Below are 26,339 nucleotides of genomic sequence, written 5' to 3'. Positions count from 1 at the left end.
GGACCACTGAAAACGGATGACAGACAATGAGCGATCACAAAAGTTCACCAGAGCCTTTGGCTAAGGTGAGCTAAGAAAGAGCCAAAATTCATGAAATACTGGTGCAAAAGTCATGTACCTTGTGTCATATAATGTGGGTGATGATGTGAAACAACTACATTAAGTTTGAATCAAATCTATTTAATAATAAGTGCAATAGAGTGAAATGCACCAAACATTAACCTGAGTGTCTAAGTAAAAAAGGCAGATAATTTATGAAATCCTGGTGCAAGAGTTATGGTCCTAGTATCATATGAAGTGAGTGATGTTATGGAACAACTATTTTAAGTTTGAATCAAAACCTCTTTGTAATAACAGAGATATCGTGAAAATGCATCGAAATGAACCTTAAATTCTAAGTAAAAGAGAAACATAATTCATGAAATATTGCTGCTAGAATTATGAACCTTGAGTCATATCATGTGGGTGATGATGTGAAACAACTTTTTTAAGTTTGAATCAAATCCATTTAGAAACAAGGCAGTCTGAAAGACAGCTAAATCCCCCCGCCACTGCTATGGATAGTGAAACGGTAAACCTTTGACCTTAAGCAGTGACTTTGACCTTGAACGGACATGGCTGACTCATGAATTCTGCACAACGTCTTGATGAGGTGATCATTTGACCCAAGTTTGATGAAAATCCTTCAAGGGGTTTAGGAGATACAGAGTGGACAGGCTCAAACCTTTGACCCTCAGTTGTGACCTTGACCTTGAGTCGGCATGGCTGACTCATAAGTTCTGCACATTGTCTTGATGAGGTGATCATTTGACCCAAGTTTTATAGAATTCCTTCAAGGGCTTTAGGAGATATAGAGCGGACACAAAATGGAAGGCTCAAACCTTTGACCTTGAATTGTGACCTTGACCTTGAGCTGACAAGGCAGACTCGTGAGTTCGGCACATCGTCTTGATGAGGTGATCATTTGACCCAAGTTTTATAGAATTCCTTCAAGGGTTTTAGGAGATATTTGAACCGACACAAAATGGAAGGCTCAAACCTTTGACCTTTAGTTGACAAGGCAGACTCGGAGTTCTGCACATCGTCTAGATGAGGTGATCATTTGACTCAAGTCTCATGAAATCCTTCAAGGGGTTTAGGAGATATGGAGCGGACACAAAAGTGTTAAGGAAGGACAGACGGAGACCATTCCTATAACACCCACCCCCACCACTTGTGGCGGGGGATTAATAAGTGAGACAGAATGAAAGTGCAACTTCAACTGAAATTCTAAGTAAAAGGGGAGATAATTCATGAAATATTGGTGATGGAGTTATGATCCTTGTGTCATATGATGTGGGTAAAGATGACGAATAACTATTTTAAGTTTGAAACAAAGTCTTCGAGTAATTACTGAGATAAAGAGAAAGTTCATCAAAACTTTAACCAAGGTGACGCAGAAAGACGCCGAGGCCAAGTAGGACAGCTCTCCATACTTCGTATATCTGAGCTAACAAACTTAAATGTTTCCGTGTAACATTGACCTTTGAATCACGCATCAAATCTTGCATGCAACAAGTTGGGTGAATAATACTGATAATAGAGTATCAATCCAGAAAGAAAAGAATTATGTACAGTCCTCAATGAATTGCACTCTTTGGACCTTCAAATGTCATCATGTTTTTGGAAAAAGAGTAGTTGAAATCGTGCAAGCAGTCCATCACCTTGTTAAAAGTTTTCTTTGCAAGAATAACTGAAAATGATGCTATATTTTATTTCAAATGTAATTTCTGGACAAAGATCTGACAGACTGGATAGCCGACAGACGGAATAGCAGAATCCTGTATGTATAAGAAAACTCACTTTCAAATGTAAGGGGTCTAATAACAACACATTTAACTAATACCAGTAAAATATCAGTCCTGTAATTATTTCAAAATAGCTTATAATGATGAGTACTTGACACACTGTAAAGAGTTATTATGATAATAGATTCTATCAATGATAAGTAATGTAACAAAACTGACAAAGTTTGATAAATCAACTAATATATTATACAACAGATGGTAGTTTGTTTATTCTGCTGAGTTCAACATTATTTTAGTTAGGTATGAAAGTCTGTATTTACACATCATATTATATTTTAGAGCATTGTCAATAATTTGTGTGATGAATTATAAACAAATCACTCCTTGACATACTAATCAAATCCTTGAAATTAAAATCCTATTTTCCGCAGTTTTCACACACTGTTGACACAAAAACATTCAATTCTAAATCCTGAATCAACTTTGTTTGCTTTCATTCCTGTTGTAGTTTACTTGGGTATGTCTTTGAGGACTAGTTATAAGAAACAAGATAAAGCAATTTCTTTCTTTGTGGTATGAGTTCCATCATGAAAAATAAGCCATTCTCATAGTTTTCATAGTGTAGTTTCTGTAGCCTGAAAGTGTTTGTCTCCATATGTTATCCATTTCTGTAACACCAATTCATTCCTGAAATAAAGAGTGAAAACATAAACTGAAGTGCACATTATCATTTAAATAGTTGTTTAATTAAAAACAGTTAATTGCAGAAGAAAGAAATATACAAGAAAAAGTTGTAAGTATATTTTTTTTACTCTGCACCACCTTACACTGGTACCATTGAAGTGTTATATATAAAATCATTCAGTAGTAGCAAAAATAATATTCAGAAAACAAGAGTGTCATTGACCCTAAAGTGCTCACCTGTGTTCAAAGCTTCAAGTGTGTTTGTGTAATGGTACCAGTAACAGATTTGGGCTTCTTCTATGTTAGCCTATATTGTACAATTTATTTGACCTGTCAAAACATGTTCCCAACTTTCATTATATTCTGTTCATGCCTTAACATGGGTATGGCCTTTTTAACCTTAAGGCAATAATCTGGAGAATTATGGTAGACAGTCAAACCCTTATATCACATGCCGAATATCAAAGCTGTAGAGATAAAGAATTCAAAATCAGACTGGTAGTTTCTGTGATGAAAATTTTTAAAGTATTTTTTTCCTTTTTGGCTGCAATGGAAACCAGAACTCTGCATGGATAACTTAGATTTGAAGTGCAATAACCCCCCTTAACTAGAGGCCCACAGGAAACATGTCGGGCCCACCCTTTGACCTCTGTGACCTTGACCTTTGAGATAGGAACCTTGGGTTTGCAAATGCGCTCTGTCTTATTGAGATTAACATTCATGCCAAATATAAACATGATTACTTCATGCATGTCAAAGTTATGGCCGAGAGATTCAAATCTAGACAGACGACGGGGCACACATACACAGCACAGCCATTTGTGCTTGACAAAAATATATGTAAAGTAATTTAAAATATTGTCATAAAAATCTTACTGTTTAATGAAGGTTGTAACGCTAACTGCAGTATCTTATTTGCTCAACGTCATTATACAATGTAGCATACAGGTTGCTGAAAACAAAAGTTAAATATGCATGTTTTTTTTCTGAGAAATGAATATACAGCTCAGGAAACTGCGTTTAAATTTCAAGGTATTTAAGTAACTTTTCAATTTTTCACCTTTTTTATGTAACAGGTTATTAAATAAATTTGCTCCCTTCGGCGAAATCTGTTAGAATAACTACAAGGTGCTTTTGTCACAAAAAAAATGTCTCCCCCTATGTATACCTTAAGCTCTGTCAGCCGTTTTATGCAGCGAGGCGGAACGTGTTCGCCATATGCAAAACTAGGCTTGGTTTTGATCACTGATTCACTCCTGTGAAGTTTCTTCGAAATCCAGCCAGCAGTTTGACCTAAGAAAGCCGGCCAAGCTTAATTCAGGGTAGACGGACGGAAAGACAGACGGCAAAGGCAGAAACAGTATATCTCCGCCATGTGACACAATCATTTTTAATGTAAGCTTCATTAACTTGTAAATGAAAAAAGAGCTATATGATCAAATGACCTATAATGTTAAAGGAATGTTCAATATTTAAGTTTTCAACCGGTTCTTGCGGATTAATCAGAAAGAGAATTTATGATACCCTTTGAAACAAAAATTCATAACTCACACAATCAATGTGAAGATCAATTAAGCAGATCATGAGAAGAAGTTGTTTAGTTTCTTTTCTAGCTTTAGCTCTGGCAGTGAATGCAATCAAACTTTCTCACAATGTCTGGTCCTCTGAAAAAGAAATATTTATATCATGAATAAGTTTGAAAACATAATACTATGCATTCTTTCTGTAACTTCCGAGAAGATATTTCACTGAACTCTCCTAGGAAATATGTACCTACACACCGATTTGTGGAAGCTAACGTCCCCGACTGCTGGAATGTATTCTACAAGAAATGTGATGGTTTTCATGTCTTCGACAAGTTTTCATAAGTTTGCCAAACTGAGAGTAGGCATAAATTTTAAGGTAGCAGACCACTACTGACCACATTTCAAATAGGAACTATTCAACTCCCTGTTTTCTTTCTACATTTTTTATTTATTGTTGTAAATTAATGACTGTGGAACTTTCTTGAAAAGCATGTGTACCAGGAAGAAGAGACGTTACCTAAAGATACATATAAAATGTCGTAAATGTTTATAGATTATATGTCATGAAACAATGAAAAATTTTAAGTCGTGATCTTTAACCTGTATAGTATTCTGAAACTGGGTTTTATGGATTATCCAAACAACAAATTCATAAAAATATTTCTAGCAAATGTATACACTCACACAATTTAAAAAGGTAAAGTTTCTGTGGTTCATGAAAAAGTTGTTGAAATAAATTTGTTCAGGATTTCATACACAATCTGGCGGCTCCAAAGTAATCAGACTATCTCACAATAACTTGTTCACTGAAAAGAAATTTATACTTATCTATTAAGTATTGTGAAAGTGTAACGAAATAATAATATGAGCCACGCCACGAGAAAAACCAACATAGTGCATTTGTAACCAGCATGGATCCAGACCAGCCTGCGCATCTGTGCAGTCTGGTCAGGATCCATTACTGTTCGCTTTCAAAGCCTATTGCAATTAGAGAAACCGTTAGCGAAAAAGCATTGATCCTGACCAGACTGCACATAAGCTGGTCGCAAAGCCACTATGTTGGTTTTCTCATGGCAGGCTCGTATTTTGCCACGGATCATATCTAATGGCATTTTATATATAAAAAAAAAACAAATTTGTACTTTTGTGCTCACGTCATAAGCATGCTTAAAGCGGATCTTATCAAAATTCTAATTATTTTCTGTGAATCAAATCTTCGAACACGATTAACTCTTAATCGTTACATTACAAAATGTATCATTCAATCTTATATTGGACAAAATTAGTAAAACAACAACAAAAACATAACTGGAACCCTTTTAAACAATGACAATTACAATTTCATAAGAAGCTGTTTTCCTAACATAAATATCAATCACATGACGTAACCAGATGATGAAAAGAAACACTTAAGGATGTGCTAGATACATCTGGTTACCTCACAGCTAGAACTCTGGCTAGGCATTGGTTACAAGACATCTAGACATTTCCATATTTTTAACATGACATGGTTTACTTAATAATGTTCTGTCGAAAAACGTACAAGCGATTACGACACAGTCACGTTGTGTGCTATAAAATGTATACTGTTACAAACATTAAAGTAAGTGTCTAGCCGTCTGGTAATTGGATTCTAGCCTGCTAGCTGGGTACCGGACGACTAGCAAATCCTGACCTCAGGTGTTTTTCTAGTCTGAATAAGTAATGATTTTATATATATAGTTTCAACTGTTATTTTCTGTGTAAACAAAATATTGTGTGAAATTCGAGCACGATCCGATTTATTTCCTATTAAACACAGAAGGCAGAAAAACAGAAAACAGTGAATTATTATACAACAAATCACTGTTCTGACGTCACAATTATTACGTCATGGCATCAAACGGCTAGCAGCGCGCTGGAAAAGAAACCGATTGAAAATGGGCAAATACTTAATGAATGTCATCAAGGATGTACGTAAAAAAACCTTGGTAACGTGTTAGAATCGAAATAATATATATCTCATTTAGTGATTTGCTCTTGAATAAATCATTGTTTGTCGTTAAGACGCGTATTATTATATCACTCGGGCTGTACCCTCGTGATATAATTCCTTCACAACTTTACTCCAAACAATGATTTATTCAACAACAAATCACTGGATGAGATATATTATTTCTTAAACAAACCAAAGTATTTTCATCGACTAGAAGTCGATATTAACGAATGAGAGCGTGTTTGTATACAAATCCGTTGATATTCTAATTTTGTAAATGATAAATCAGCCAAATTCTTTCATAAAATTTTATGAAAGAATTTGGCTGACCTAATAGCCTGGTTACACATCATTGATCGCCAAACGTCCATGTTATTTTGTAAAAAGTGATGTTATTCTAACGGCCTAAACTTTAATTCTTAAAACACAAATTTATAAAATAAATTGATGAATGGAAAGCTTTTGACTTTTATTTCGAAATAAAATGGGTTAGATTTCTAATTATGAATGCTTAACTGCTGTTTTTCTAAAAGTTTTGATATACTAAAATATGAAACCTGTAAGTATTTTAAAACTGTCCTATTTTTGAAAATCCAGTGAAAAAGTTGTTAAAATTTAAAAATTCCGATCCCACAAAGCATTATTTTTCCCGCCACCAGATGAACAGATTTTAATAATGAGTGACGACACTGCCATCATTGATTTCGGCATTATGCATTGATTTATTCGAGACAATTAAAACTAAATCTTTAGTATGTATGCACACATTATTTTTTTGAAGATAAGTATTGATATCTTTAGTAAATGACAGGTATTATTACTTATTCATTAGGAAATCTATTACCGGACGACTAGAAAATCCCCCTGAGTATTTTATAGCTGACCAGACAACTAGAATGCAGGCTAGGTATCCAGTTACTGGACGGCTAGACACTTCCAACATTAAAACAAGGTCTGAGAAGAATGTGCAACCAATCTTGGCTGGGACTCGAAGATAAACCTTGAATAAACGGACCATTTCAGAAATTCAGATACCCCCACCCCACCCCGGAAGTAGTTCTTTAGAAAAAAGAACCCGTCCTCTCGAAAACATATTTTCCTACCCTTCTACAACCCGGTTAACTCAAAATACCCCCCACCCACTTCCCCGACAATACCCCTACTGGGTAATTCCAATTTCCAAAGACCCCCAATTCTAATTTATTTGTAAAATGCTCCCTCCCTCTTCTTTAGAACTGCTTCCACATTACACAAACAAAATGCACCCCCTCTTTCCCTCTAGAAACCTCCCTGTAAATTACCCCCCACCCCCCACACACACACCCCCTTCCACAACACAATGGGGGAATGTTCTGGAATAGCCAATTCTGATTAAATAGCTGCCTTACACAAGTTCCTCTATTGTGTAACCAAGTTAGTACCGTGTATATTTAGATCTGGTTCATTTAACGCGTATTTAGTATAATATTTTACAGAATCTAAAAATCTTTTACGAGTTTTACCAAGTCAAGATTTCGCCGACTGATCAAGTAATAATAACGTAATTTTTGTATGACACGCTAACAGCATTGAAATAAATCGATGGTTATATGTTAATGATAACGAGAACTTCTTAAAATGCTATGCAAATACTATCAAAGGTCTAATTTACCTGTAATTTGACAAAAATCCATTTTTCAAGCAACCGATATCACTTCCGCATTACGTCACAACATGTTTTATTTACCTTTACGCCAAGCTCTTCAAGGAGATCAAGAGTTTCGTCCCTTTACATGGCTATTTTTTGAGTAGAATTTTTCCGACGAAAATACCGTATTTGTTCAAAATTTACTACGAGCGCACTTTAGAACAATTTTCTCTCATGTATCATCTTCGTGTTTTTGCAATCCTCAAAACATATCCAAAAATTAAATTGTTCTCCCCTGCGCTCGTATCGTATTTTGGTGATAAAGTGCACGAAAATGTCTAAAAATGTACAAAATCTGTGTTGATGGCATGAAACTAGACCATGTATCATGACTTTTTAGGCAAAACTGTTGCATTTTTTCTTTATAAAATGCAAGATTAATCCTTTATCTTTCAAATAATTCATATCGTTGAGATGTAGTTTTATTTTCATTTTCTTCAAAATTTGGGGGCTAAAACTGTGCCTTATCGCATAGTGCGGCAATTTTCCTTTGATCTTTGCAGCATGTTATACATAGTAACACACATTATTACTACAAAACTGTGCTGATATCTTACAAAACTGTTGCGATATATATCAACACGGAAATCTCTATGGAGTTTCATAAGAAAAAAAGTGTTCCGATATATATCAGCACAGTAAAACTGTTCCGATATATATCGGAACACTTTTTCTCTATTGAGGCCCTATCAAGGGAGTATAATTTTTTCCTTTCAAAGAAAAGATGATTTTAGCTCCAATTTACAGTTCACAGAGAAAGAATTGTCACAAACACCTACATTAATTTTATAAAGTAAAAGAATAAATAAACTAGAATATTTCAAAAACTTGATAGTTATTGCCAAATTCAGAAATACATGAAATATATGAAATTCTGAGATTTCTCAAATGTTTCTTTTTCTTTGATTTTTTTTACAAACAAAACAACAAGTTTTACAATATGTCTGGGCAATGAAATGCAAAGATTTAAAACCAATGCAGAAATTTGTTGGGTACTTTATCTGGGGAACACATTTTCTAAAACAGAAGTTTTAGTGTTTCAGTCAGCGAGGCGCAGAAAGGGAATCAAAATAGTAAAAATAATAATAAACAAATTTAAATGAAAATGATATATAAATTTTAATGATAAACTATGCGATAAAACAGTTATAATATGTAGTGCTCGTGTGTTACCAGGATATATCAGAGCTAGGGGTACATCTCGTTATTTTTCTCTTCACATATCTGTCTCGGCCTACCGGCCTCGACGATATGTGCAGAGAAAAATACCCTCGATGTACCCCTAGCTCTGATATATCCTGGTAACACACTCTCACACATACTATAACTATTACTTATCATACATGGTCCTTTCAAAAATTATTTTTTAATTAATTAACTTTTAATTTATAATTCACATATATTTTGCCCTTAAAAGATATAATCAAAAGTTTAAATACATATCTAATATGGGAATATCCTTCCCGGCTCTCAATTTTGAAACAAAAACCCGATTATCATTCAAAATCACCAATTTGAGGAATACACTGCAAATTGCCTCGGGCAAGGTACATAAACTCCGCTTGTGTAAAAAGTTTCACAATGTTGTCGCAATACCCCTAATTAACAAAACAGTGTAAGGTCAAGATTATCAAGATAAGAGAGATTAACAAAAGTCGATACTCGCGTTAAGATGGTATAAAGGGAAACAACCAAATTTAACCGATCTGGCTTAATAATCAAGGGACAATACTCTTCAAAACACGGTCTCATTTCTGGACATGACTGCATCTTGTATACAGTTACGTAAGCTTTCTGAATATTCTTAACACTAATTGTTGAAAATTGTTCAATTAGAATTTTAAACAAATTTATATTTTCGATGTTTTGTAAATATAAATATGTCTATGACGACATTTTACAAATAAAATAAAAATGCATCTTAATTATTACCTCCCTTTATTACATATAAAATTTTGATAAACACTGTCTACAAATTTTGTTTGGAACCTAGTTTGATTAATTCTGGCATATATCACATTTGCTTAATAAATGAGCACATATAAGCAATTAGATTACTTACTACTATATGTACACTTTTTGAAAATGTTGCATTATCTTGTTAATCTTGTTAATGATTTATAGTTATATTAGAGAATCCAATATCGGCCCGATGTCAATCCGACGTACGAAATAGTTACACTGATTGATGTCGATCTACCGATTTCAATATTTTGCGGCACTACAACGGCCCGACGTCGGCTCTGCATCGGCACATTTTGCCGACATTCCGACATTATACCTATATCGGGTCAATATAGTCATGCTGGCTGGGAGACTACACAGTTCAATACCATCTTAATGATTAAACATATTTTCTGGCAATTAAGTACCAGTACTAGCCAACTACCATAATTTCCTGGAAATTACCAGTACTTTTCTAGTTACTCTAGTTTATAACAATGATCATTAAAGAACAAATCAACGATTTAGAACACATTTTCATCTACAACCTGATACATAATTGGCCTTTTTATGATTTATTGATGTCTAATGATATAAATAGATATGATATAGTCTATCGCGTTACACAAAAGAATGTAAAAAATAGTGTACATGCATCTCATTTCAAATATTTTAAATGTATGTTGACGACAGGTCAAGCGTCGCTAGGACTTAGGATCCAAGGACTCGACTCACACTGAACTTATCAAGATCTTTTTGAAGCTGTATCACAGCTCCCAATTTCAAAATTAACAATGTAAATTGATTCTAAGATTTTTGGTTTTGGTCCAACTTTTAACAGCACTTGCAAAGTTCAAGTATTTGTCAGTTTTGTGCACATGCAAAATTGTATTTTTGCTTTCAACTTTTAGGTTACGTAAGTCAGTTACAGTTCTCTTAACACTTGAGTACATGCTTTCTATCTCAGCTGTACTGACTGATGATTAAGGTAGCTTGCTCTAATGGTAGTTCTTGACCACGTCATAAGTCTATACGCAATGCGCCAAAACTTCGTTCTCAAGTACATGACCCAACTATAGTCTGGAATATAAACTAACGGGCGCATAGCATGTACAAAAATTAAATTATGCTATGATGTAATTATTCGTGATATTAAAAACAAACGGGAGAAAACATTTGAACAAAATAAAACGTAATAATAATAATAATAGTCCCTCAGCTCGTTACGCTTTAAAAGATGTTGTCTCAAAACATAACTTTTTTTCTCATAATCTTTGCAGAAAAACAGGGAGGCACCGACCTCCCTGTGCTTCAGTGTAGCTACGGGCCTGATATATGTAACGTAATAATTATCACTTTAACACTATTCACAATTAATATATGAAATACATATAGAAGCGAACCTGATGTATTACAGAACCCAGCCGCAAAGATGTATGTAGCCACGACCAACAAACTGAATGACCAAATCATCTGACAAGCTCCGTGGTCGTAGAGAACAACCCAGGTGACAACAACTCAGGTAAAAACGCGGGAGTGAGATATACCTGAATGAGCTAAAGAACGATAATTCACCCAACACAGATAAACAAACAGAACAGGTATAAAACCACTAAACGCAAAAAATAGGAAATTGAAATAGACGGAAAACTTGAACCGGTTACATAAACACCCTGTTTTCGTTTTCAAGTAAAATAATACAGACACTTAATAAAAAATGGCCCAAAAATGGTAGTCGCATAATGGTAGACATGAAAGAATATGTCATGGAAACTTAAATCATACACCACTACTATAATTTGGAGTCTCATATTTTAGCTGATTTTGCAGTTTGTGTGTTTGAATGAAAATATTTTTCTTGCATTAAACATGACCCCACTTTTCTTTTGATCTTTATTCAGCAATGACAATATTCTTCAAGGAAATGTAAGTTACAGACATTTAAAATGGGTCCTGATGTGTGTTGCGGCCATTAGAAATATGTCAATTTATATAGAATAAAGAAGAACAGATTTTTAGTGTGTTGCAACCTAAACAACCTGAGAACATGTGAATTTAGCATGAAATGTGTCTAAGTTAATGTAAAATACACTTTACGAGTAAAAATATGCGCATTTTGCCATTGGTTTATGCCGAAATGCACTAAAGTTTGAATAATTGGGATCCATTTATCAGGGACTTTTTCTGACAACATTTTTGACAGAATTACTGCTATGTAACCTGCATTCTATACAATATTTGTTCACCTTTACACGCTCACCGTCTAAATTTCTATTTATAGTTCCCGCCAAAACTGGCACTTGACCTTTGTGAAAACATGTTTCATATATATAAACAACATTGAAATTTGACGTGAATTACTAAACGGTAAGTTTTGATTTTTATGCTCATAACCGATTAACACTAATTTAAGTTGTAGTCATCACGTAATGTTTTCTTTATTTATTTCTAGATATGTAAAGGAAAGAGGAAGCCATTGATACTGTAATATTCGTTCATAAAGAGTAGCTCTAAAGGCAGTACTGATGTTATTGGTGGCACTAAAGTATCATATACCTAAAAAGAATGTACTGTACTATTTAACTGACCTGTCAAAACATTTTTCTGGCTTTCATGTTAATCTTATAAAGGCGTGAACAGAACATAATGTGAGCCGACGTTTTGACAGTTCAGTTAAATTGTACAATACTATTTATTGTACGCTTAGTGTACTGCCTGTAGTCATATTCGATACTGCATATATAAGTAACAGTTCATAAACGCAGAATGTACATACTCCTGTCTATAGTACTCTAGTTTAGTTTTAACAAAATATAATGATTTAAATAAGTATAAAGTAAATAATATTGGTATGTCACCGTGTACATCTACATGCACATGACCAAACATATGTACTTTAACATAGTTTGTGTAGCACACATGTTAATTACAAGACTAGTGAAGGGGCTGATCAAGTGTTTCGTTTATGGGGTGCTCATATAAACGTTTTTTTTTCTAAAATGATTTTTAGTTTGTTTATATGAAGTATGAGGAGAGCTACCCTACATTACCCATAGGCATTTGGCAATTTGTTTGGTCAATAATGATGCTATATATAATAAAAACATTCACAGACAGTCACTCATTTAAAGTATATAAATTGAATTGACATATTATAAAATTTTAATTCATTTATTTTCAGTTTCTACTTGACAGATTTCCTTCAAATTTAAATAGCTGTTTTTCATCATGACTCATATCATATGAAACTAAAGCATTAACTCTGGCACCAGTATTTCATGAATTATTCCACATTAAATAGCATTTCAGGTTAAAGTTCTGACGACAAACTTGCACTCTCTGTTATAACTAAACGGATTTGATTATAATTGAAGTTCTTTCACGTAATGACCAACATCATTTGAAACAAAGGCAACAGCCCTGACACCAGTTGTTCATGAATAGTGCCCCTCATCCTCTCCCCTGCCCCCGTTTACTTAGAATTTCAGGTTATGCACTTTCACTTTAGTTCATTGTGATTCAAACTATAATAGTTGCCACATATCAGTATTGGCACCACATGACAAAAGAATTATAACTTTGGCTCAAATATTTCATGAATTATGTTTTCTTTTCTCTTTGAATGTCGGGTTAAAGTTTTATGCACTTCCGCTCTTATCTTTGTCACATTAAAAATATATTTGAGTCAGACATAAGGTCAAAACATTTGACAATATATATCATGAATTATGTCCCTTTTATACTTAGAAATTCTGGTTATTGTTTTCATGCACTTACACTAGATATCTATTTTATTCTAAATTGATTTGATTTATTGAAAATGTTTGTCCAACACCATTATCCACATCGGCGTAGGGGCATTAATTAATCAATCCAGTGATAGTGCTTTTTTCCTCAGAAATGTCCTATTTGACTATTAACCATATCAATAGTTGAGCGCGCTGTTTCCTCTGACTGCTCTTGAAAGACGAAAGCTAGAAGACACAGCTAGATAAGGTGCAGAGGCTAATCGAGTGATTTATAATCTGATAATTTCCTATAAAGGTATTTTTATGCTTTTTAGAACATGCACCGAAAACGAAAGCTAGATAACAGGGGATAAGATTCTTTTCTCGATAGAATGGCCCATCAACGTACGTTAGAGAAGTCCAAATATAGGAACTGGGTGAGAGGTGGACTGGCGTATAAATATCTTAAGGAAGGTATAGAAGAATTTGTTGATGATGTGGTTCAACAGGAACACAGCAGAATTCTTAACGTTGTCAATCATTCACATGGAATCACATGTAACCAGTGTTGTTTCCGAAACCTGCAAACAATGCATAAGTGTCATCAAGATCCTGCTACCGGCAGAAACCAGTGTCCTTGGGGTCAGTTAAAATGTAACTGCCTCTATCCAAAAAAGAAGCACTGTCCAAATAAAATATGTGGTGAAATAATGGAAGAAATCTTGAAATGCCATGGCTCAACACCACCTGCACCAAACTGGAAAAATACAGAAATGCAGAAATGGTGTGAAAGTCCATGGGAGATTGCCAAATGTTTTATTAATGCACCGGGATATTCTGACAAGACAAGGGCATCTGCTTTTGACACAGTTGGTTTGCTTCATCTACTTATCAACAACATCAGTTTACATGCCCACTTATCTTCCAGTTTAATTGGTAGTGACCTCCTAAATAAGGTAAGTATAAAAATAATGATGTTTTAAAGAACTGGTATGTTTTCATTCACCTGAGCACGAAGCGCTCGGGGTCAGCTATTGTGATCACTCGCTGTCCTTGGTATGTCGTCTGTCCGCCACTTTTACTTAAACAACATGATGACAGTTTGCCTGAATGATCCTTGGATGGTCCTCTACTTTAGTTCAAAACATTCTATTCCAATCAGAATTCTGTTTTGCAATGGTAATGGAAAAGAAAAACACTTTTCTTCTTAAAAAATCGCAAGCCCCCTACATATTGTCCAGCGATTTGTCTGCGGTCGCTTTTTTATAAGAAAAAATCTTTCCTGAAGCTGCAAGACCCAGAGTCTAGATATCTGGTACATAACTATTCAAGTGGTCCCCTATCAAAATTGTTTGAAGGGTGTTACAACTGGCACATCCCATTGGGATCACTTGTTGTACATAAACTTCTATCAGAAGAACTTTAAAATCCTGTCTCACTTCTCAATGCCTAGAGCGTGAGGGCGGGGCGGGAACAAATAAATGAACAATATTATCTGTTTTCTATCCAGTCATCTCAGTATATTGTTGTTTTCTGTATTTGTAGTTGGTATGCAAGATGCATAATTTTTGTTGAATAGAGGACATTACATGAGTGTCTTTTCATATTGAATTTATTTAACGGGTTGATTAAAATAATAAAATGCTACCTGTCGAGCATTTTATCAATTTTATTCAACGAGTAAAATAAATTCAGTGTGGAAAGACACAAAGGTAATATTTTTTTTTTAATTACTTGAAAACTTTTCCTGCAGAAACATCGAAATTTCTTCTTTCTGTATCTATAAGACCAATAAATTCGCCCGACGTCTCCTATACTTAATTAAGGCGACGTCAATATCAAAGCATTTTTACACTAGTGCTATACCAAATTTATGTAATTGTTTTATTTCTTTACCACGACGTCAAACATGTGATAAATAGAAAGAAACACTTAACATGTCAGGTACTGAAGTACTAATTAATACCTTCATTAGTCTCGAGCCTGAGACATGCATGGGCCTGTGTCTCTACACTGAATCCCTTACAATGAAATTCACTTAGAAATACTTTGATTCTTTTTTTTAATGAATTTTATTGTTCAGATGGATCAGAACAGGACTTGAATTTTGTATCAAAAAGAAACACCTTGCAGATTATTCCTTATGCTATCATTCTATACCAGAGCCTGAGGTATAATGACTGGAGTTGTATGGAATGTCACTGATTAAATGAGGGAACTTAGTAGAACCTTACATGTTTTATGCTCATTTGAAAATATGTATTATTTGTGACTTTCATTGTACCCATCTATTTTGTAGACAAAATGGACTTGTAGAAACAGTATTCGTTATAAAGTATACAAATATCAATGATGGTGTAACATTAGTACATTGCATCGTAATGTATATTTTATAAACACGAATAAAACTGCATAGTGATGTGTCTCGTCCTGCATGTATACAATCATAATTTGACAATTTGCCAAAGAGTAATAAAAAATGAGCATCTCCAATCGATTTTCATCATGCTTGAAAGCAAAAAACACAAAATCATAATTGTATTCATTGATTTTCGGAATCTGATTCGTCAAAGGCAATAATTCAATTCTATTTTGCCGACTGTCAGTGCCACTTAGAAAGTTACAAAAATATGACAAAGCTATATTTTGGTTCAGCTAGAAACATGTACCAAAATAACAACATAATCTCATCTGATGCACATAATGCTGGTTGTGACATTAAATTTATACTAGCTGTTGAAAAACAACACAAACTTCTAAAAGTTAGAAGGGGGCTTCCGTGACAGAGTGGTTAAGGTTGCTGACTTCGAATCACTTGCTCCTCATCGATGCTGGTCGAGCCTCACTTACAGTGTTGAATTCCTAATGTGAGGAAGCTACCCAGCTTGCTTAAAAAGGTTGTTTTTTCTACCCAGGTGTCCGCCCATTTCGAAATAATGCAGGAATGGGCGATCGGGTCTTCATCCACCATCAAAGCTGAAAAGTCGCAATATGACCTAAAATTGTGTTGGTGTGACTTTTAACCAAACCCAAACACAAATCTAATACCGGTAGTTGAAAAAAAATGCAATTGACTTGAAAACATCATTAGATATTCTTCATTTAGTTACGAATTAGAGTATTCTATTGGACATTCAGAATTTTTGGTAATGAGTCCCAACCATTAATAACCGGATATGTCATTATGAGTTGCTTTTTATTAGTTTCTCAGAGGCATAATAGTGATAGTATGTCGCAATGTACTTACAAAAATCTTCTTATAGATTTTATCAATACAAAGTCTTTAGTGTAAAAAGGTCCTTACGGAATTGAAATCACTTTTGCTCTTCCTTTATTTGCTTTTAAGCATTTCAAGTTGGATTGTTATATCTTTCTGACAGTGCTACATGAATTTGATCTTTGTCCAAATATGAACAAAAACAAAAAGTCCCTTACATGTGAAAATAATGGGCGGAGAGATTGACGGACAGACAGAAGGACTGATACTAGACCAAGGGTAGAACATAGTGATTCCAATATTTTTTTGTATCCGATTTATAGAAATGAAATATATTTTCAAACCTGGCATGTTGTCATTGTTCTTGCATTACGTCCGGACATTATAACAGTTTATAAACAGATGATTTTTTTTTGCATTATTAGACTCTACAAAGAAGAAATAAATTGGTCCATTCTGCTTCTATGGAAATGGAAGACGAAGATTTAAATGGGTGTATAGATGATATCATTGCAATTCTTGAGGATGAGAAAGAACTTAAAGCAAGGCATGAAGCTCAACAAGCTGTCTGCAAGCTCATGCAGGTATGGTTATATAAACCATATTTTAATTCTTCTTGATTTATTTGTATTTCCTGATTATCGTTTATTTTATACCTATATAAATTCTGTAAAAATATCGGCTTGTATTTCGCAATTAAATATGAACAGGCAGAAAAAAATCCGTACTATACGATAAACATTGAAGATTCCGTTCAATAACTAAACAACAAACAAAAAACTATATAATAAAAAGGGTCATTATAACAGCAGCTAGATCTTGGATTTTGTATTCGGCTCTCGTTGATCTTTCAAAGTCGGATCACACTCGGCACTTGCGCGCCTCGTGAGATCCGATCTGCCAAAACTCCACTCGAGGCGAATACAGTATCCCAGATCAAGCTACTGTTATGATAACAAAATTATATCATATGTAATTATAAATTAACCATTTCAAAAAATGGCCACAACATATTATTTTTTTCTGAATATGTTTCATTGCTTCGTCTAACACTATATTATTCGAATGGACTATACCTACAATGCATACTTGTTCTAATTGAATAACGTCTCTTTATAATTTGAAACTAAACTTGCATTTGTCTGTTTGCTGCTTTGAAATTATTTAATGGAAGTAGCGAACTATCCAATTAATATCTGTGTCAGCTGAAGAAAGAAAATTTTATCATCACCACCCACAACGAGGTCGAAGTATGCCGAGCTGCTCTACAATCCATTACGAAAAAATCAAAGGAATTAACACAAACAATTCAAGATGCAAAAGATGACATAAGTCAGAAAACTGCAGAAGCCACGAGAAACATTGATGAAAAGACACGGAAAGCCGTTCAAGGTGCTTTGGAAGATTTAACCAACCATACTGGTACATTGTATGAGAGAGTCGGACATGTTGAGTCGGAAATAGCTACTATTAAAAAGGTTAGCAGTTGAATTATTTATGAATTATTTACGTGCCCCACTGTGTTCCTTTGTTTGTTCGTTTCGTCTTATGTGTTGGCTTTGTGTACGTGTGTGTTGTTCGTTTTGTCCTTATGTGTTGGCTTTGGGTGTGTGTGTATGTATGTGTGTGTGGTGCACGCGTCTGCGTGCTGGGGGTTTCGTTTTGAGGAGGCTACGTTTTTGGTGCGTGACATTCCCTGTTTGATATTTTTCTTAGTTGTAATAAAATGATAGTAAACATCAGACGGTAGTTTGAGTCTCCGCGAGCACTCGGTGATGTTCGTTGACTTTCAATCGCTGTATCCTCATTGTTGTGCATTCATAATCCCGCTTTGGATGAAGAACTGCTTTACGTGAAAAAGTCATCCAGCTGGTTGGTTCAATCTAACTGCCGCCCGTCCTTAAAATAATTGCCGGAGGGGCACATTAGGTCTTCCTCCAGTGCGAAAGGATGAAAAGTCGCAATATGATTCGACATAGAGTCGGTGTTCCTTTTAACCCAACAAAATAAAACCACAGCAGTTTGTTAATATCAATGACTTGTGAAAATATATTCAAACTATATGTTTATCCGTATCCTGTGAAATTTCAGTTTAAAACAGTCGGTGAAGTATTTTTCTGTTGTAAATCAAGCATTTTCATTTGATAAAATGTGAATCATGTAAATATGGCTCTTTTGTACAGCAATATGATTGCTTACAGGTAGTTGTCTTACTGATGGGTCTCTAATTTGTTGAGTATTGTTGTTCACTGGAATAGATGCTAAAACTAACGTCTTCGTGAAGGTTATTTAAAATTTCATGAAATCGTTTCAGTTCCTCTTTCTTTTTTCGTGTCTGATTTTTGTTTTTTGACGAAAATCTCTCATGAATAAAACCTTTTTGGAATAAAGTACTTTTCTACAACTGGCGGTATAGGTCTCATTTGCAATTGGAGTAACCCGTGTTCACAAGGGTAGATCGGATTTTCTAGACTAATCGATTTAAAATATATGTTTGCATATTTTCAAGTATGCTTCTAAAACAATTATTTGATATGTGTTAATGACCCATAGTTTGTTGACATACCGATTCCATATTTAAATCGAATATTTACCCCATCCATACAGTTTTTCTTTTTCATATATTATCCTCCATATAAGTATCTGCACGAAATGGATATATGATAATGTAGCTATGAAAGAGTCTTTACTGTCATATTTGAATACACGTAGATAAGCACCTTCTTCCTGTCAGGGGTGTTTGGGAATTACACCAACGAAGAGAATCTCTCTGTCCCCTATAGAAAATGGAATGGTATAGTTTTCACATTGTGCATCAAAACCACAGTAGGTCCCAATTTCGCCACCCGCTTCATATTTTCTCATTCATTTAAAGGGTACCAATAAAACTTGTGGAATGTTTATCTGATCAGGAAACATGTAAACACATATTTCAGTTGTCAATCTAAAGTATGTCACTTATGCACTTTAAACGATTGAGGCTTCGATTTCTGTCCGTTCCATTTATCTTTTAACCTCTTATTTGTTTTTATTAAAATCTTGACAACGGAATGTTGAAGTCAGAAAGGTCACGTTTCGTTTATAATGGACTAAGCTTAATGTCAGAAATGAAGGGATGAACTTCAGATTTCGTACTATTTCATAGCTTTTAAAGCCATTGAAGAATACTTATAACCTTAAAACACAATGGGTTATATTTAAAAAACCATGGTCGAATGTTCGCCTAACTTTTACAAAGTGCTCAATCCGTGTTTAAGTATAATTTCACTCCGCTTCGGAAAGAAAAACCTGCATGCATACTTAATACGATTCCAATTTTAGGGAGATTACAGTATTGCGTATTTCGATCTGCCTGTTTTGTGTCCATCTGACGATTAAGTTTCCGATCAAGAACTAGAGAAAATAGCAGTTGAGATAATGGCATTCTGTGTCTTTTTATGAGTGAAAAAATGGCGATAAATTTAATCCTAAGAGTATTAGTTGTTTCCAATCATTTAATAGCTAAATTATTTTTGGGGACCTACGGCCTTTAACTTCATAGCGTGAACATCTATAGTCAGTACATGAACCCCTTACCTCTTAAGCCCAGAAATTTTGCTTAAGCATTCAAAATCAGTTTAGCAATTATTCTTTTCAATATGTGACGTTTGTGTGATTGTGAGTCTAAGACGGTGCCATACTGTTTTCTTTGTTATTTAGTTGTGTATGGTTGTGTATTTGGTTGTGGTACACGAGTGTCTGCGTTTACGTTGTAATGTGCTGTTATTAAGGAACGTTGCATTCCCTTTATATTTTCATCCTTGTTTTCCTTTCCTCTTAAAATTCCTGCCCCCACCCCACCTTTTTACCACTTTCTCACCCTCTGTCTATATTTCACATAAAGTAATATGTCCTTGTTAAATGTTTAAAGCAACCCGTCTGCAATATTTTTCCATTACAGCTTCTTTTTGTTGTGGGCCTACTTTGCTAATGCGTGGCTCTGAGGCTGTGTTTTAGGTGCTCTGTGCTTCCGAGAAATCTACCCTTACCTATTGTCTTTTGACCGGGAGGAATATAGCGTGTAAGCTGTTTTTGTCCACGTGTACCAAAAATGTTTTGTATGGAAATGGGAAGCTATTACTGACTTTTCAATTAAGAAAGGCCTTATCTTGAATAGAATTCAGCTTATTGCTATTGAGGTAGCGTACCTGTAATGACACTCGGCATTTTCCATTCGATTACGTATTGTCCATATGCGATTTCGGCTTATTTTGGTTGTTGAAAAAGTAATTTTCTGTTATGGGCGAAGGATGACCAAATAGTATACGAAGAAAACGTATTCGCTCTGAAACTGTCCTGTATCATTGAAGCTCCGCTACCCTAATCAAGTAGTATCCACAGACTTCTGCAACATTCTTAGCGAACGGTTTGTTTATAACTCACACCGACCAAATTGAGATAATATAACCCATTTTCCCCTCCTGATAGTATTCCAGATAAGGGTGGGCTCTTGACTCAACCCCGCAGAGGTAGGATGCAAGTGATCTGAAGTCATAGACCTTGCCTACTCGCCTCGGATGACCCTAGCTTTGACGCGAATGTTGGAGACAATTAACACTGTCAGGGATAAACTCTTGCACAGACCGGGGAATAGTATATGTCTGATGGACTTTGACTGGATCGATGGGGCCTCCGTGGCTGTGTCGTTTATGTCGCTTACTGCAAATCACTTGGCTCTTATCAATATGGGTTGGAGCCTCACACGGGGCGGTGAAATCTTCCTGAGAGGAAGCCATCCGGCTGGCTTGCGGAAGGTCGGTGTTTCTACCCAGGTGCACGCCCGCGATGAACGGTAGGGTTGAATTTGCCAGCCCAGCTGGCGTCAGCAGAGATAAATGTAATTCTTTTACACCACAAAGTTATACTATTTTACATTAATGAAAAAGTTCGATTATAAGAATCTTTCACTGGCTAACTGTTTTTTTGTGGTAACGAGGCTCGTGAACAACAATATAAGAATTTCGATTAACTTTTATAACTATAGCGTAACTTTATGTTGTGGGCCACTGTCGGACGTTGAATTCTTTAATTTCCGCTGATACTTATTGTATGGAATTAAGATCTTAAGTTCTTTCATATGCATTTAACGTTACACATCGAACTATTATAGTTATTCATTTTATATCCCAGACCTGCGTTTAGATAGTATTACATTTTTGTAAATGTTGACTTGGTATAATCTTGTTAAAGGTAAAACTTTAGGACAAGACCTAATACAACAATAAGCAAGTCTTTTGTTAGCTTCATTGAACGTTTGTTTTTCAGCAACTCGCTGAGAAAGTTGGTACGAAAGACGAACTGGACGATATACGTGACCACCATCAGAAACAGTTGAAATACGTTCAAGCAAAACATGGTAGTCTTTTATATCATCTTATCATTGAATAAAATCATCATGTTCACCGTTCATATATTGAACAAAGAAGCTAGCCCGTCATTTGTTATTTTTCTAATATCTAAAAATTATTAAAAGTACTTTTTTGAAATTTAGCACACGTTTAGAAATATTTCAATAACCAAAAAGATCAATACGTACTTTCTTTTATAAACCTCTCAATGACTGCAATGTATCATCATGCAGCGGGTCATAACGTTTTGGTATGAACTCAAACACAGTCATTTTTGTTTAAATATTTTGAAAATATCTTGAACACTATTTCTAAAATAAGTGACAAAGATATATTTATTTTTCAGCACTTCAAGATAACTTAGTGAAATTATATCAGAAACATTATGTGAAAACGTCTATCTCACCATTAAAGCTACAAGAGAACGACGTTAATATTGAGGAAGTATATGTTTCACCAGAAATGGCTGTTCAAGTTAACATGCAACACCAACATAAGGCATCTACGTCGAAATGTTGTACAGTGAGCACATCTGAGTGGAAGACTATACACCGCTATCGAGATATATTTCAAACCAATGACAAAAGGCATAAAAATATTTATATACTAGGCGACGTTGGAGCAGGGAAAAGTTCTTTCTGTAAAATGATGATTCAGAACTGGTGTAAAACTATAACCGGCGATTCTTGCAATTACAATGACAATGATAACACTCAAGGACATTTTGTTACCAGTAACATGTTTACCGACACAAGTGTTTCTGATACAGTTACTACCAATGTTTTGTTTCAAGAACATTCTGTTTCCGATATATTTAGTAACACTGATGAGCGCGATATCACTGACTACTATCGAAATGGATTTTCGGCTAGTACAAACTATGTATATGACTACAATGTTATTTCCAATTCCAGTGGGAAGAACCGTGAACCCCGCGTGTCTGATGCAAGTGACATACATGATGATATTTCTGAATCTGAGACAAACCTAACTGAATGGTCGGTGAAGCCAACTCCGGGGTCAGAGTTCGACAGTGACTATCAATATAGCGTTGATCCTTTCCTAGATGAAAACAATGCAGATATCCAAGAGATGAGAAACTTTGACTTCCTTTTCTTTATACCTCTGCGGAGTATGTCCGGGTTGACCTCAGATGTAACAGAAATGATCAAAGTAATTGCCACAGATGCAGATCTTGCTTCCGATGATTTGATAGACAGGATAATAGAGCAAGAGTCAGAACGTTGCCTTATCATTATTGATGGTCTAGATGAATGGAATCCTCCAGAAGACACACCTATCTTTCCGCATGTGAGTTTTGGAATACCAAAAGGAGATAGAGCAAAGCATTCCACGTTCATTACATTATCTCGAGGGTCGGCAAAAGGAATTCTTAACTTGAAATCCACAGAATGTGACCAAAAAATAAAATTACAAGGAGTGAATTCAAAGTCAGTTCAATATTTTACTGATAAATATATGTCGAAATTAAACAAAGCAGATGTATGTTCCAAGAATTTCATAAAGAAAGCCGCGAACTTCAGACGAGGACATCTAGAGAGAACACCTTTACTCTTGCAACAACTCGTATGGATGTACTACACAGGAAATGAAATTGGAAATTCGGTCAGTGATACCTATAGTCACCTTGTAAACATAATGCTTAGCTGGTCACAAAACAAAGATGTCAAGGTCCTCGGTGACTATGACATTGGTGTACCTGATAAGTATAAAGATTTGCAGCTGCCAAAGCTTTTAAATAGATTTTCGAGTTGTGAAGTCAAGAAACAGAGTTTGTTTCTTCTAGGCCAAGTTGCACTTGAAGTCTTAACTTCAAACATGAATACAAGCACATAAGGTCGATTAAACCTTCAGAAGAAAGGTATGTCAAATGCTGATATCAATGAATTAATTCAATGTGGCGTCCTAGTAGAAGAAAATTCTTTCAACCCAATAAAAGAGAAGACCAAGTTAGCATTCATTCACAAATCTTACCTAGAATTCTTTGCCGCATTGTATATATCTAGTCACTATCATCACAAAAAATCTCCAAAAGTGACGAAACAAAGAATGCAGAAGGAAACTATTTTGAAAGAGGTTTTTGGAAAATGTAAAACTGTTGCAGATATACTACAGTTATCAAACCTATTTAAAATGGTGTGTGGATTGTCTCCATCTCTGCTTGGAGAACTTTCTGAATTAATTTCAACTATTGCAAGAAGGGATAAACGCATGATAAGATACAGAAATGATGGACTTATTTTATGTAACGAAGAAGAACCATTACACATACAACGACTTATGGAAGATTGTTTGATCGAATGCGAGTCATGTGATAAGATCGTGGCAGATCTTCTTGATGTTGTCATTGATGTTTGGACACGCACATCTCTTTTACATAGAATCGTCCCAAAGTATGTGTTATCGTTGAATATAAGCGGTAGATCAAATGAAGAAATATGGGAATGGGTGACAAAACTGTCTCGGCTTCAATACGTAAATATATGGGGTATCACCTTACCTCATTGCTATTTTGTACTATTTTCGTCGATGCTGGAGAAAAAGTCGTTGAGAATTTGTACAATGACTCATGTTGTATGTGCCCAAGATGACTGTGACGGTCACAGTGCTGACCTTTCAAAACAGGGTTTGCTTGAAAGATACGAACTCTTTGACTGTGAGCATGTGTATATATCTGAAGTGAACACTAAATGTCTTAAAGTGATGTCCTTAAACGATTACAGTGTCTCTACGTTAGATTTTTATTGTCTGGTCAAAGCCAATAAATTGACTGAACTTCGTATAGGGGATCTGGTCACCTTACGATGTACTGAATACAACCTCAAAATGAATTCGGCTGTACAGACTTTGCAGGTCTTACAAAAGCTAGTTCTGCATTGTGTAGAAATTAAAGCTGGTGCTTTATCTGTAGCACCTGGTATGAGACAGCTTACACATATTGAGTTGTATCGAGTCACAATGGACATGGAAACCTGGTGTACATTTGTTGATAGCCTTCTCACTCTCCAACAGTCTGTTCTATGTCAGGTGGATACACTATCTGGCATCAGTAACATGGACAGAGATATATTCTATAATTATATCAGACAAAACAAGAAACTGTTTGAAGTACTTTCAGAGCATACATGCTATTTGAGATTTAGGACAAAGAAATGAAATGTTCTAGAAAACTGAAACTGACAATTTCACGCTGTAGTATTTCATAGCTTTAGTTCCGGTAGTAAAATCAAGTTTTGGATTGTAATCTTACAAGTAAAATGAGAATATTTAAGATCCAACATACTACATGTGCATCAAAGCTTTTGATATTTTAATTAACTTAATTAAATGTCACTGTATCATTCGCATTTGAGCTTTAATTGTAAGAAGGCCAAAGTAGAGCAAAACAAACAATAACTAGAGTTAAATAAAAGAAAATTATTTATATTCATAAATGGCTCGGTTTGCATTCGATAGCATCAGCCTTTGGCATACCGTTCTTCACATAAATGATCTTAACTTGATCGTAAAGTCCACAAATGGACTTATGGATTTAATGGAATTATTTTGATTCTAGATCTCGTATATTGTGGCTAATAGCAAAACTTATTTTGTCAATAAATATCACATTTCCATGTTCTGCTTGTATACAAAAAGAACTTTTAAGACAATAAGAATAATATGCAAGCATTTATTTACTTTACACTTATTTTTCACCTTTCTTTCAGTAAGATTAGCAGGTACATTCAAGGTGACATTTAAATGCCAATGGGTGTACATGGGCTGTTCCGTGACCTCTCCAAGTCAAATTGGTGCGCGTATGATCCAGTCTTAACCTCTAAGATCTAAAATAAGATAATTAGTTTCCTACATAATATCTATTAACAGGCCGGGAAATGTGGTAACACTTTGAATACTGTTGATAATTTAATGGAATATCTCGTTCGATTTGATGATTTAAAAGTGTCAATAGAAAGAACCTGTAGAGCAAAGTTATTTTATATCAATGAGTTTAATAGATAACATCAATATTTTGTGATTACTTGCTGAGAATTATGCCGGTGCTAGGGTGCTGTAGGGGTGTTACCCATTTTATTATCTCTTCTAATTCAAACGGAGTCTGCTATTATTATCCTCCACCAAAGACGGAGGGATATTGTTTTGGCGTTGTCCGTCTGAATGTTCGTCCATCCGTCCATGCGTGCGTCGTTCTGTCCGAAATTAAAAATGCTCACAATTCAAAAAGAATCACCGAACCTCAAATAATTATTAATTAAGACATGACCTTTGCTCACATTTAGTGTTATCCTCCTTGACCCAGTAAAAGTAGACTTTTCCCCTTGATTTGAAAAATATGAAAATGCTTAAAATGTTAAAAAGTTTATAGCTAGAATTTCTACACGT

At 34.9% G+C, this 26,339-nt stretch overlaps 1 protein-coding gene and 1 long non-coding RNA gene across 2 annotated transcripts; one reads left to right on the top strand and one right to left on the bottom strand.

Annotated features, from left to right (window-relative positions):
• Nucleotides 1-4,033: 4,033 nt before the first annotated feature.
• LOC128554409 (uncharacterized) lies at nt 4,034-7,731 on the bottom strand. The gene is made up of 3 exons (XR_008369602.1): nt 7,624-7,731; nt 4,682-4,803; nt 4,034-4,135 (listed from the first exon to the last, which is right to left on the bottom strand). It is a non-coding gene; the product is annotated as an uncharacterized LOC128554409 (long non-coding RNA).
• Nucleotides 7,732-11,866: 4,135 nt separating this feature from the next.
• LOC128554410 (uncharacterized) lies at nt 11,867-25,629 on the top strand. Its single transcript, XM_053535692.1, has 6 exons — nt 11,867-11,970; nt 13,667-14,287; nt 16,974-17,132; nt 17,754-18,026; nt 21,853-21,943; nt 22,282-25,629. Exons 2-6 carry the CDS (start codon nt 13,724-13,726, stop codon nt 23,790-23,792), a joined length of 2,598 nt encoding a protein of 865 aa, XP_053391667.1. The 5' UTR covers nt 11,867-11,970; nt 13,667-13,723; the 3' UTR covers nt 23,793-25,629.
• Nucleotides 25,630-26,339: the final 710 nt, after the last annotated feature.

The sequence above is a fragment of the Mercenaria mercenaria genome, unplaced genomic scaffold (genome assembly GCF_021730395.1).
Source record: "Mercenaria mercenaria strain notata unplaced genomic scaffold, MADL_Memer_1 contig_5021, whole genome shotgun sequence".
Classification (NCBI taxonomy): domain Eukaryota; kingdom Metazoa; phylum Mollusca; class Bivalvia; order Venerida; family Veneridae; genus Mercenaria; species Mercenaria mercenaria.
The sequence above is the reverse complement of the archived record's forward strand: the minus strand, read 5'-3'. Positions and strand labels throughout refer to the sequence as shown.